The 12824-nt window shown below is 56.1% G+C and overlaps 1 protein-coding gene across 2 annotated transcripts in view; it reads left to right on the forward strand.

The window, feature by feature from the left end:
• ADCY10 (adenylate cyclase 10) overlaps window positions 1-12824 on the forward strand; it is a 50536-nt gene that overhangs the window by 9040 nt on the left and 28672 nt on the right. For both annotated transcript variants that reach the window (XM_037167507.2, XM_053659378.1), the window contains 9 exons: window positions 320-424; window positions 1604-1642; window positions 1832-1972; window positions 2249-2454; window positions 4017-4113; window positions 5488-5576; window positions 8515-8706; window positions 10556-10674; window positions 11614-11690. In XM_037167507.2, the coding sequence (XP_037023402.2) occupies window positions 320-424; window positions 1604-1642; window positions 1832-1972; window positions 2249-2454; window positions 4017-4113; window positions 5488-5576; window positions 8515-8706; window positions 10556-10674; window positions 11614-11690 (1065 nt within the window). The remainder of the gene's footprint in view (window positions 1-319; window positions 425-1603; window positions 1643-1831; window positions 1973-2248; window positions 2455-4016; window positions 4114-5487; window positions 5577-8514; window positions 8707-10555; window positions 10675-11613; window positions 11691-12824) is intronic.

Genomic DNA, 12824 nt, shown 5'->3' on the forward strand with positions numbered 1-12824 from the left:
CTTACCAGTAAACTGGCCATGGCTTCCGAAGCATTTGAGTTGTGCGCATTTGCATTACCAAGGGGTGGAAGTTCTAGACCTGCTGAAGGACGTGCAGCCCTACCTGTGCAAGTTGAGAAATTCTGAGGGAGGAGATACCTGGTGCTTGTCCCCGACCCATCAGGTCATAAGCAGAGATGGCAGAGGTTGTGTGGCTGGCACTGGACCAGCCACACCACCCTTTAAGAAGCAGCCCTGCCCACTGCCCTCCAGGGCGCCCTCTTCACCTGCCTCTGTCTGGCTCCAGCAGCCAAGGTGACTACCTGCCCTTCTATTACAGGTTTCACGGCCATGACCGAGAAGTTCAGCACAGCCATGTACATGGACCGCGGGGCCGAGCAGCTGGTGGAGATCCTCAACTACTACATCAGCGCCATAGTGGAGAGTGAGTGTCCCCGCACCCTGGCGAGGATGCTGTAGGTTCCCGATCTGTCTGTGTTGATGATGACCCAAAAGTGCACCACTGCTTAGCCCTGTTACCTTCCCCCAGGAAATGTGCATGGAGCCAGTGTTTCTGCTCATAGTACAGGCAGGTGAGGGAGTGTGACCCTCACTCATACAAGGTGTCCGAGGGAAAGACTGCTTTGCATTCGTTAAAGGATGAACCAGAGACCGCTTTAAAGAGAGCTGTTGTAGGGGTGCCTTAAAGCTGTATTCAATAACCCCAAGAAGCTAGCAATAGTGTAATCCAAAAGTAGCCATCAAGAAGATGCTAAATGAGCAGGCGAGTGATTCGTAGGAAGGTCCTCAGTAGTTTGTTTTCCTAACGATGGATCCGAAGGCACGAGGAGCTGACTGAGAAGCTGGGTCTCCTTTTCAGCCTCTGCCCACTGTCTCGCGGGCATTATTCACACAAACTGTTCATGGAGAACAGGATTACTCTCTCGCGGTCCACTCTGGGTCTCTTCTTTCATCGGGGTCTGAGGTCCTTCGTCACGCCTTCATGTTGGCCACTGGACAAAACATAACGCTCTGGGGATGCAGACTCTGTCTCATTCTTCCTCAATCTCACTCGGCACAGCAGTCTTCAACAAATTCATGATGAAGCATAAATAAGAGGGGAAAAAAGTCCATTCTTGTCATCAACCCTAAGTGAAGAAATGCGAGCCGGTAGCAAGCAAAGCCCAGCCTGACCTCGGCCACGGCTAACCGACTTTCTGGCTCTCAGTTCTGCAGATCCGAGGCACAGGCCCCTCGCCCTCGGTCCCTCGATCCCCAGCTCCTGTTGCGTGTCTCCATCAGCAAAGAGCTGTCCAATGCCACAGGAGTAGGGTGGGCGCCCCAGACCCCCTCAGAAATCCCACCCCCTCCTCTCCTATTCTTTCTTCCCATTTGCAGAGACAGGGCGCCTAGGCCCCTCTGGTTCAACGCACTCAGGGAGGGAACCTCCAGGTGGCTCTGAGTGACTTGTCTGAGAGGACAGCTTCAGGATCAGTCTCCTTTTTGAACTGCTGTCCTCCTGACCTAATTTCTACTCTGTGGAGGAAGAACGGATTCTTTTTGTTAGCTTTAAGTAGTTGGCATTTGATTACTTATTTTCTTTTTCCTTTTTTTCCCCCCTCAGAGGTGTTGCTATTTGGAGGAGACATCTTAAAGTTTGCAGGTACAGGGGCCTTCCTGCGCCCAGAGGGGCGGGAACGGGTGACTGAGGGGCCTGCGCCCTGATACAGCAGGAGCCTCGGAGGCAGCGGTGGCCAGGGACAGGGCTCCAGCAGGCTTGTGTGCAGCTGCCACGCACCCCAGCGGATCCCCGGGGCAGGTGACAAGCCCCCGGTGTGTCTGTGTCCTCAAGGTGACGCGCTGCTGGCCCTGTGGAAGGTGGAGCGGAAGCAGCTGAAGAACATCATCACGGTGGTGGTGAAGTGCAGCCTGGAGATCCACCAGCTGTTCGGAAACCAGGAGTCGGAAGGCCTGGACATCCGGGTCAAGATAGGTGAGCCTCAGAGCGGGGAGGGAGACGGACCGGGCCATCAAGGGGGCGAGTGTCCCGGGGGGACAGAAACGAGCAGCCGGCCTCCCAGCCCTGGGACAGCACGCGGCTGGGAAGGCCCAGCCCGGCGAGGCTTTCCCTGGCTGCAGCGTGAAAGCGTGGAAGCCGGGTCTCGCTTTCTGGTGACACAGTCACACCGAGGTTCTGCCACCCCCGAGGCCCCGTGCTGCACGGGCACCGTCCGGCACCTTCATCAACCTCTCCTTCCCCTCTCACCAGGACTGGCCGCCGGCCACATCACCATGCTGGTCTTCGGAGACGAAACGCGTAACTTCTTCCTGGTGACCGGCCAGGCGGTGGACGACGTGCGCCTGGCGCAGAACATGGCCCAGATGAATGATGTCATTCTGTCGCCAAACTGCTGGCAGCTCTGCGACCGGAGCATGATTGAAATCGAGCGGATCCCAGACCAGAGAGCAGTGAAGGTGGGTGGGAGGCTGTCCCTGGCAGAAAGTTCTGCTGGCCTGTGCCAGGGGCCACCGCTCGGAGAAGTCCCCGGGAAGGCAGCTTCCCCGAGGGCATGGGACTGCGGCCTCGGGGTTGCGGGGTCAGGGCGCTCAATCTGGGGTAGACTTCCAGGGCGTTAGTCCAGAGACACCTCCTCTGTGGGCAGCTCAGGCGGCTGCATGCAAGAGACAGCCCCTCTCCAGCCTCTCGTAGTAACTGAGGACTCGGAGGCCTCTTGGGGGGCTGGTGCCCGCTTCAGGAAGAGGAAATATCCCCTGGCCAGTCCCTAGGTGCAGAGGGTCCTCATTCTGAAGGCTGCCGTTGGCCCTCACCCGAACCACTCAACTCCCTCTTTGCTTCGGGTGAGGGATCGCTGGGGCGATGAGACTGTTCTGGTGGCCCTGCCTGGTGGGACCGCCGTGACCCTCCCTGGAAGACCGGCTGGACACACAGCTGGCCTGGGATGCGGCGGTGAGAGAGCTGTGCTCTCAGAGTGTACAGGGGAGGGACCGTGGGAAGTGGGGGAGATGCTGGCGAGGACAAGAGGCGCCCCGCTGTGCCTCAGTGCACAGCCCTGCCACTCGCCCTCCTGCTCGCCTGTCCCCTGGCCCTCCTCCCCATCTGCAGCCACTCCTGATGCCTTTCAGGGTGGTGGTGATGGTTAATTAACTTTAGACTCACAGAAAATGCCCCAAAATAACAGAGTTCCCGTGTGTCCTTTGCCCTCAGTGGCACCACCCTTCCAGCCAGCGCACAGGAGGTAGACCCAGAACGTCAGTGCTGGCGCAGGGCTGCTCACCAGGGAGAGCCTTGCATGGCTCCGCCAGCTTTCCCGCCCGTGTCCCCCACGGGTGTCCCCAATGCTGGCCAAGGCCTTGCCCTGCAGCCGCTGCGGCTCTCACTTCATCCCCTGAGGCCACAGTGCTTCCGTGTCCCCTGGTCTTTTCTGACCTGGGCACCTAAGAACAGTGCTGATCAGTCACTTTGTCAACAGTCCTGTCCTTTCGTGTTTCCTGGCCTTTTCTCATGATCGGACCGAGGTTGTCCGTTTGGGGGCAAGAACACCACAGAAATGAGGTCGTGCCTTTCTCTGCATGCTCTGCCGTGGGGTTCATGACCTTGACATGAGTCGTATGCCTGGGGACGTTTCTGACTCCTTTTTGGGCATCAGCCCCTTTGCCCCTTTCTCAAGAAAGAAGTGATGTACAGTTTCACCAGGTTGTATTTGAATCAAAGTGTTATGAAAGGCAAAAAAACAAACAAACAAACATCCTTTTCAAAAGGGGAAGAGTGTACAGGTTGGCCCCGCCTCGCCCCTGGAATGGCCCTCTGGGAGTGCACGTGAGATTGCCGTCTTAACCACCGACGGGGGCCGTGGTGTACGCGATCACGTCCAGTCAGAGCCCTGCACTCAGTGCCGTCCCGTTTATCACGCCCGGGCGTTCGGAAGCCTGCTCCCCGCCCTTTCTGCTGAGAGAGCGCCCCCCGAGGCCCAGGCCACCCTCCCAATAACCAAAGCCTTCTCTCTTTTTAAATTTAGGTCAACTTCTTAAAACTACCCCCTTCTTTTAACTTCGATGAGTTTTTCAAAAAGTGTATGACTTTCATGGATTATTATCCTTCCAGTGACCACAAAAGTAAGTACCCTTTGCCGACGAGAGTCCCTGCCTCGCTCTACTCCCCATCCCAGACCTCTCGCCAGACGAGCCCGGGGCCCAGGCTCCCTCTACTCCCCAGACTCTTCCATCTTTACTCACCCAGTGGACGCAGGCAAAAGTGCCGCGGGTCTGTGTGTGCACCTGGTCTTCCAGCACGAGCCCCTGACACCTAGCTTCTCGTCCCTGTCTCCTCCCGTCTGCTGTGACTGCTTATGCCAGAGTGCCAGTGACCGATAGGGGTGGCCTGTCCTCAGGCCACACCCCAGGTGGTTGGCCCTAGATTACGCTCTTTCTCTGGACACCATCTTCTCTGCTTTGCTCAGTCTCAAGAATATCTTCCCTGGTTTTGCTTTTACCTGTCAAAGCCTTAGATGGTGGTGACTCCAGAATCTGCCCTTGACCTTCTAGCTTTCCCTGCTTGCCTCGTGGAGAACATGCATCCAAACATAACACCCTGTGACCCCCAGCAGGGCTGGGGTGAGGGTGAGGAAAGTGGGAGCCGGGAATACAAAACGTAAGGGCACCCTACTGTCCGTCTCGCAAGTTGCTTGCCTCCCGCACATCCCCGCCCTGACTGCCAGACGCAGCCCGGACCTCTGACCTGGGCCGTGGACTCAGCGAGACTGCCAGCAGGCCAGGTGCTCCAACAGGAATGTGTTGTTGAAAAAACAATGAAAAGAGACAACTTCGGCGACACGAACAAACTTCACGTAACAAAGTGGGCAGTTTCCTTAACACGACAGTTTCCTTTCAGAGAAACTGTAAAATAGGGCAGAAATCAAGACGCAGGAACAGGGCGGAGGGCGAAGAGCAGAGAGAGACATACGGAGATGACCTGCCTGGCCGGGGCCACACATTAAACCCGGCCCGGGTGAGAAGGCCCGGAGCTGGTTTGGAACCAGGGGCTCGGCGGCCTGGGTGGGCTTTTCGGCCAAGCAGAGCCTCCCTCTTGCGATGAGTGGTCAGCCTCCTGAACTTTCCTCCTGCCGTTCCCTCAGCCCCATAGCCTCCTTCACTCCGTCACCATCGTCCACTCCTGTCGTCCCCTCATCCGTCCATTCCCATCGCCCGTGGCAGCAGCGTGAGGCCCAGTATCGGGGGGGGGGGAGCCTCCTGGAGCCCCAGCACGTGACAGTTAGGATGGGCTTTGAGCGGCGCACCGTTGAGTTCTGAGACGACGCACGACCTCCGAGAACTTCTCACTGGGTTTCCCTTGGTCCTATTTAGCCACTGGGTGTCCCCCGGCTGACCTGTGGTGATACTGCCCCAGCAAGTGGGGGCTGGGAGGTGCCCCTCTCCACCCCACAGGGCCAGGCTTCCCTTTCTGAGCCCGCCCCTCCTCTGCCCTTTTAGACCTCCTGAGGCTTGCGTGCATGCTGGAGTCGGACCCGCAACTGGAGCTGTCCCTGCAAAAGTATTTGATGGAAAGCATCCTGAAGCAGGTATTTTCTTCATTCAGTGTCCTGGCTTTGGGGGTGTCGGGGACCTTGGACAGCTGGAAAGATCAAGAACTGCGGCCAGTCATCTGTTACGTTGAAATAAGAGGGGGACCGGCATTCTCCAGGTGTAGGGAGCTGTGGAATGCACGGTTTGCGTCAGGACACTTTGCAGTTAGAGGGGCACCGTTCCTCATTACACTGTGACAGCGCATGCAGACTAGGGTGGGCTGTCTGCTACAGCTGGGCCAGCCGGAGAGGTCCTGCGCGCAGAGGAACCTCAGGCCCCCTTTCTGTACGCCCCTGCGTGCGGAGATGCCCGGCGGTGAACGGGGCGCACCACTTCTGTGAGTCACCTGCATTAGATGTGAAGCTTTGAAAGTTAACAACACAGGTCATTAAAACTCCCAGAACTACCTCCCACCCCCAAGACTTCCCCTCTGTGTTCTGAAGAAAAGAGTAAGTTGGGAGCTCTCAGAGTAAAAAGAAGGCACATTCTCGAACCGAAGCAGTCTTAGCCTCTGCGTTGGTCCGAGACCATGGTCTTCCGGGGGTCAGGGGTCTGGGCAGTGAACGTTCCTAACGGCCTGAAGAGGGCTGTCTGTAGGCCCTGGCTGGTACAGCTCAGTGGATTGAGCACGGGCCTGTGAAGCAAAGGGCTGCCAGCTTGATGCCCCGTCAGGGCACATGCCTGGGTTGCAGGCCAGGTCCCCACTGGGGGACACATGAGAAGCAACGCACATCGATGTTTCTCTCCCACTCTTTATCCTTCCCTTCCCTTCTCTCTAAGAATGAATAAATAAATAAAATGAAAGAATTACATATCACCATCGGCAAATCTAGTAGCAATCCGTTTAGTGTCCCATGGAAGGATAGGAGGACTGGGTAGAGTCGGGGGTGAAAGGCAGAGTCTCAGGGTAAAGCAGGATGGCAAAAGCAAGACCAGCTGAAGACCAGGGTGGCCTGGGTGGCCAGCCCCTAGGCAGCCTGAGGCTGGGTGTCCAGAGGCCCTGTGGACGAGAGCCAAGAGTGCCCCGAGCCCCCGAGCGAGAGAGAGAAAGAGAGAGAGAGAGCAAGTCCTTTGTTCTGAGGACTTACATAGTTGGCGGGATAGGAGGGAAAAGAGTTACATACTGATTAACGGGGTAAATGTGTAGCCAGCTTTCCTGGGGGAAAGTGGCTACCCAAACTTAGGTGCGTGTGGGGTCTGCCAGTCCGAACCTTTCTCTTGCTCCAGACTCCATTTGTTCATCTTGTGGTAAAACAAATACCTGACAAGAGACAGTTAATTAAAATTGGGGCACTTTCCAAAGTTATTTATGGGCTCTTTCTGTGAGCATCAGGGACTCCCTTGGAAAACAAGTAGTGACCAGAGGTAGGCAATTAACCAAGGTTGTTTTATGGGCTCCTTCTGTGGGCACCGGGGACCCTCTCCCGCATTCAGGTCTTGGGATGAAAGCGCAGTGTCAAGGCTTTCTTTCCCAGACAGTGATAATGTTACATAGAATTTCAAGGACTTCCCTTCTTTCTTGCTAACAACAGTATTTCTTATGCTGTTGGCCCACCTGGCAATATTATCAGACCAGGCTCAGGACTACTGAGTCAGTGTGTGAGACTTGTCTCCTTCCTCCTGCCTGCCTCGGTTTACTGTTTATTCTCTCTAATGGGTCTAAGGCGTTTCCTGGCTGAATGCTGGCTGGTAACAGTATTGCAGTCTCAGCGTGCTTCCTATGCTGTCTCCTGCTTCAAAGAGATGCAAAGGGCAAGCCCTGCGCCCTTGCCTGAGGCCGCCTGCCCCCCAGAGCACAGAGAGCATTGGGAATATGTGTTTGTCTGTTCCAAACCAACACCCAGTCACAGGGTCCAATAGAGCAGTCTCTAATTTTTTAATCATTTTGTTCGATAGGTTTTAATATTTAGCAATTAATGTTGTCCATGTGTTTAATATGGATTATGTAATAAGTTTGTTTGAAAACCCATCAGGTTGGTTAGTTTGAAATAATTATGTTGTCTTTGACAACAGCAGGACCTTCCCAGCTACTTCGGAAGTGTGGCTTCAGGCTGTCCCTCCCTACCTCCCCCCATCGCCCCTGTGCCCCACCCCCTACCCCTGCAGTCCCCTTTCTGGCTGGAAGATCTGTTTCCGTGGTCCATGGGTAATCTGACCCTTTTGTGCTGTTCGAGGAAGGGAAAACATGCGATGGTTTTCCTCCATCAATTTGCCATGCACTTAATTCCACACAGTTCTAGAATGAAGATGGGTGGGGATGACTTGGGAACCCTGTCCCCGGAGGGCAAGGGGAGCTGAAAGGAAACACGCCACGCCAGGGAGGCGCGGCGCCGCGGTGCGGCAGATGGAACAGCGAGCTAGGCGTCTGGAGATTTTGGTTCTGGAGCTGTCTCCCCAGGTGACCCTGGACAACCTGCGGTATTTGTCTCTGCCTCAGCTACTAGTCAGGAAGAGGAGGCTAACAATGCTGATTTTATTTCACTGGGGGATGAAGCAGGGCAGGACGTGAAAATGTGTCAGAAGGCACCAACCAGGCTGTGAAAATCTAAGGCTGAGTTACATAGTTACGCTGGTCTCGTCCCTGAGCTGCAAAGCAGCCCCGAGGAATGGTGGTTCTCTCTAGTAGGAGGAGCAGCGGCAGGCCCCCAGCGGGCTGTCGCTTTCCAAAAGTTAGCAGATGTGTGAGTTCCCGTTGCAAGAGGCTGTGCTAAGTGAATTGATTTCTGCCTGCTGCACTTTGGGCCGGCTCTGCCCGGCTGCGCCCGGCTGTGCCTCACTCACAACCTGGTGGCTTCTGCTTCCCCAGAGAATCTCCACAGGCTCCTTCCCACCCAGTGATCATTTCTCGTGTGGGGTGGGGTGAGGCTGAGAGGCAGGACCCCCCACCCCCCAGCCAAAGACTGATGCTAAGGAAAGCCTCTCTCTACCTGGCAGATTGACGACAAACAGCTCCAGGGTTACTTGTCTGAGCTCCGCCCAGTAACCATTGTGTTCGTGAACCTGACATTTAAGGACCAAAACAAAGCCGAAGTCCTAGGCCCGGCCATCCAGGAGGCCTCCGTGCACATCAACTCTGTTGTGCGGATCTTCCGAGGCCAAATCAATAAAGTCTTCATGTTCGACAAGGTAGGTGGGTGCGAGGGCTGGGGACCTGTCAGTGGGTTGAAGTCTGTACTCCTGCCCAGGGACACTGGTGGGAGGGAGGGGGTGCTCACTTCAACCTCAGAGCGTCAGTCTTCACTGTCTCCACGGGCGCCCCGTCTGCAGCGGGGGAGGCCTTGTGGCCCAGGGGTTGTTCTCAACGCCTTCCATCTTCACGACCACCCCGAGAGGCAGGCGCTCTTACGATCAGCCCCACTTCACCGAGGAGGACATTGAGTCAGAGATGAGCATACCCAGACAAGACAAGACAAGATTCAGTTTTGCGCAGGGTCATCAGCTTGTAAGCGGTGGGCTGGGGCTCCCACCCAGGCGCGAGCCTTCCCAGTCTGGGCTCACCCAGCTCTCCCTGCATGTCGCCCTCCAGCCCAGCACACAACGCGTCCCTCAGAGTCAGGGCAGGCGCTCCGTAACTCTCACACCCCGGACCTACGCTTATAGCCCCCCATCAGCCCCGTCAGGGGCGCAGGGACCGGGGCGAGGGTTGGGGTGGGTAGGTGGGAGGGGCACCTGTAATAAGCACAGACAAGACCAAAAGGGATAAACGAAGTATCGCAGAATTGCTGGTGGCAGTGGGTGCTCCTTCTCAGACGTTTTTTGTGTCTTGGGACCAGAGCATTTAGTGACTGTGCCCCACTAATCCGTTAATCCAATAAACACTTAGGGAGCCTTTGCGGAAGGCTGACAGCTAGGACTGGGCAGCCCCGGGAGGTGACCGGCACACCCTGCCACACTGCCACACAAAAGGGACTGGTCCGTGTAAGGCCAGGGGACGCGGTGCCGGGAGGGTTCTGGGGCAGCAGCGACACCAGCCTGCTGCCCCCCAGCATGTTCTCTCACACTCACCTGTTAGTTTCATGAGACAGGAGCACAGGGCCTGAGGTTGGCCTCTCGTGTCTGGCACACGGGCTCCAGCAATTCCTGGCTGCGTGACCTTCGCAAGTCTTTGAACTTCTCCGAGCCTTGGTTGGCTCATGAACAGTCATAGGGATATTATTGGGACGGGGACAATATTTGCCTCAGGGGATTGTTGCAAGTCTTGAAATGCACGTGGAGCCCTTGGGGCAATGCCCAGCACATGGGCTCCGTGACCCGCTGGCCCCATGGCCGGGCCACAAGACGAAATCTCCAAGCGAGGCAGACCACCGGTGCCCCCAAAATGGTGCCCTGCAGTCCCTCTGCAGGCCTGGAGTTAGGACCAGACCTGCTCATGTTGTTTATCCTTTCTGCATATACTGTAAAGTATGCATGCTACATAAAAATATATACAGTGTACTGTATGTGCTATATGAAGCACACATATACCACAGAGTAGATTACAAAGTGTAGGTTAACTTTGTGCATTTGTTACCTACCACAGGGTAACAACTTGTTTAAATACATGACGTCACTCGGTTTAGTGGCCGAAGCGGCCTCCACAGGCCCAGGTTCCACCCCCTCTCAGGCCAATAAACTGGCTTGTCCAAGGCGCTGCACTTGGGAAGCGGCTGAGAACACAGATTTTCCGGCCCAAGCTGGAGTCTTCTCCCCTGCTCTGTGCTGTTTCTCAGACTTACGCTCAGCACTGTGCAGCCTATGACCTTGGCCACCAGAGAGAGAGAGGCTAGACTGGAGCATGCAGACAAATAGCTCAGTGCAACCCATTATTTCTGGAGCCAAAGCAACCCTTCTGGGGCTGGAGCCTTGCCATAGATGCTGCACCAGAAGCTGCCTGAAGTTTGCCCAAAATACAGCAGGGGTGAGGGAGCTCTGACGGGGCCTGATTTGCAACGGGAGCTGTGTCCACCTGCTGTGTGCTGCCTCTGTCCCCTCACAGGGCTGCTCCTTCCTCTGTGTCTTTGGGTTCCCCGGGGAAAAGGCGCCCGACGAGGTCACTCACGCCTTGGAAAGCGCTGTGGACATATTTGACTTCTGCTGTCAGGTCCACAAAATCCAGTGAGTACAGACCCTGCTCCCATCTCCCGGTCCCTGACCCCTCTGCGGGATACAGGGGGACAAGACAAGGGGGTTGGGAGAGCAGGAGAGGGCTGTCTGGACCCGCAGAGGGGGCACCCCCAGCTCTGCCACAGTAGGAGGGATGGTGAAGGAAGGTGGAAAAAGGACACACCTCAAAAGCCAGCATGTGCCAGGTTTGCGGAGAGGCTGGCTGGTGTCTCTGTACTTCCAGCCTGCTGCTTGGTTGAGCCCGAACTCCTCACACCTTGTTGGAGTCCTGAGCCTGTTTTTAGTAACTGGGAGGTGAAATGAGTCCGTGGGTTGAAAATTTACAGACTGACGGGGCCTGAGATGGGTCCACTCACAGTACAGCTGGAACTGTAAGGTGTGCCATTGGCAGCCCTGGTCGCCCCCACGGCTGGTGCTCTCAGGCTTCCTTGGTCTCAGCATCCTCATGACCCTGACCCGCAGCCCCACCCTCGTCGACTCCAACGGGTCACCTCTGACCAAGTATTTCAGCCCCTAGTCATCTCTCTGTTCAGGTGGGTCTATTTGCAAGGGCAGATCTTGATGGCACACACCTCTCCTGAATTACAGTGGCTGGTTCTTTCCCATAATAGCAGAGAGTTACGTTGTCCTAGGGACACTAGTCCTTTCCAGTGATGAGGAGTTACTTGCCAGAGGAATAGCTCAAGTGAATACTTAAAAGAACCAGAAAAGTGAACTGAGTTACCACTTCTGAGAACCTAGCTCCAAGTCTCCAACTCTCCATGCCTCCAGGCCACCTGCAGCCCCCTGAACTGAATCCAAAGGGGAGGGCATAATGGGTTGAACATCCTCTCCCACCCTCCCTGCCCCTTCATCACCATGTCCCCTCCCCCCGCTCCCCCCCACTCACTGTCTCTCTCCCCCCACAACCCTCTTCTTGCCGGGTGCCAGCACCGTATCCGTGGGCGTGGCCAGCGGGACTGTCTTCTGTGGCATCGTGGGACACACAGTGAGACATGAGTACACAGGTGAGCTGGGCTGGCCTGTCCCACTCTCCTTTCAGAGACCCCCGGGCCTTGCCCCCGGCTTGGGGGAAGGACTAAAGAAGTGAGACACGGGCCCAGCCGTCAGCCCCTTTACCGTCTTCCGGACGGAGCCAAGCCGTGTGGTTCCATCCACAGACACAGTGGCCACGCCGTGTGTGTTCTGGGGCTTTGCGTGAGACAGAGGGGTCGAGAGGGGGCAGAGTACGAGGGGCCTTCCTAAGCAATTTCCTGTTAACATGAAGCGCCAGCTCTTCTTAGTGCCTGGGATGGGTGAGGACCACTACTTATAAGTCGTGACTATTGGTGTGGCTGGCAAACAGTACCAGCCTCCAAAGAGGACAGCAGGTGGGTGTCATCTCAGGATGTCACTGCTCGTTCCACTGCTTCCCTCTCCAGTCCTACTGGGGTTTCCGATGTTCAGAGATGACATGTCCGAAACACTGAAATAGTTATGTCGGGAATGATGCCATTTCTGAGATTCCCTTCAAACTGCTACAGCATGGAGAGTGGGTGGGGCCGCGGCCAGGGCAGGTTGGCTGCCGGCTAACGGCTTTGGGACTGGGCAGTGGGCACACGAAGGGTCTGTGCGGTTGTCTGTGGCCAGACTTCTCCATAATAAAGAGGTTTCTTAAGGAGTACCTCAATCAGAAGCATTTAAGTGTGTTTTGCAGTTAATGCCTCATTGGTGGTGCTGTTGATGCAGGGCTTGCGGGGGGTCAGGCCCTGCTGAAACACCATCAGGAGCCCGTGTGTTAACTCAGGAATCTTCATCAGCTCCTAGCTGAGAGCGGCACTGCTGTCCCCATCTTACAGAGAAGGAAACTGAGGCACGGAAGGGTTCAAGTAACTGGCTAGTGCACTAGGAAGCGGTCGAGCTGGGGGCCAGCCCCTCGTAGCTCGGCTCCCGCATCTGTGCACCACGGCGCGGTCCCCGCCAATACGGCCCCGAATCAACCTGACCCACATCCCCTTCCCAGCCCCTCGCTCACGCGTAAGGAATCACCAACTGGAGGTGGCTCCTGTGGAAAAGGAAATGAAATGACAACGTTCATGGTCAGACAATATGAACGCAAACTTGTGCCTCACTTGGAGGTCAGTGGCCCAGGCCCGAGCTTG

The sequence above is a fragment of the Artibeus jamaicensis genome, unplaced genomic scaffold, assembly GCF_021234435.1.
Source record: "Artibeus jamaicensis isolate MK-2021 breed Jamaican fruit bat unplaced genomic scaffold, CSHL_Jam_final scaffold_625, whole genome shotgun sequence".
NCBI classification, from domain to species: domain Eukaryota; kingdom Metazoa; phylum Chordata; class Mammalia; order Chiroptera; family Phyllostomidae; genus Artibeus; species Artibeus jamaicensis.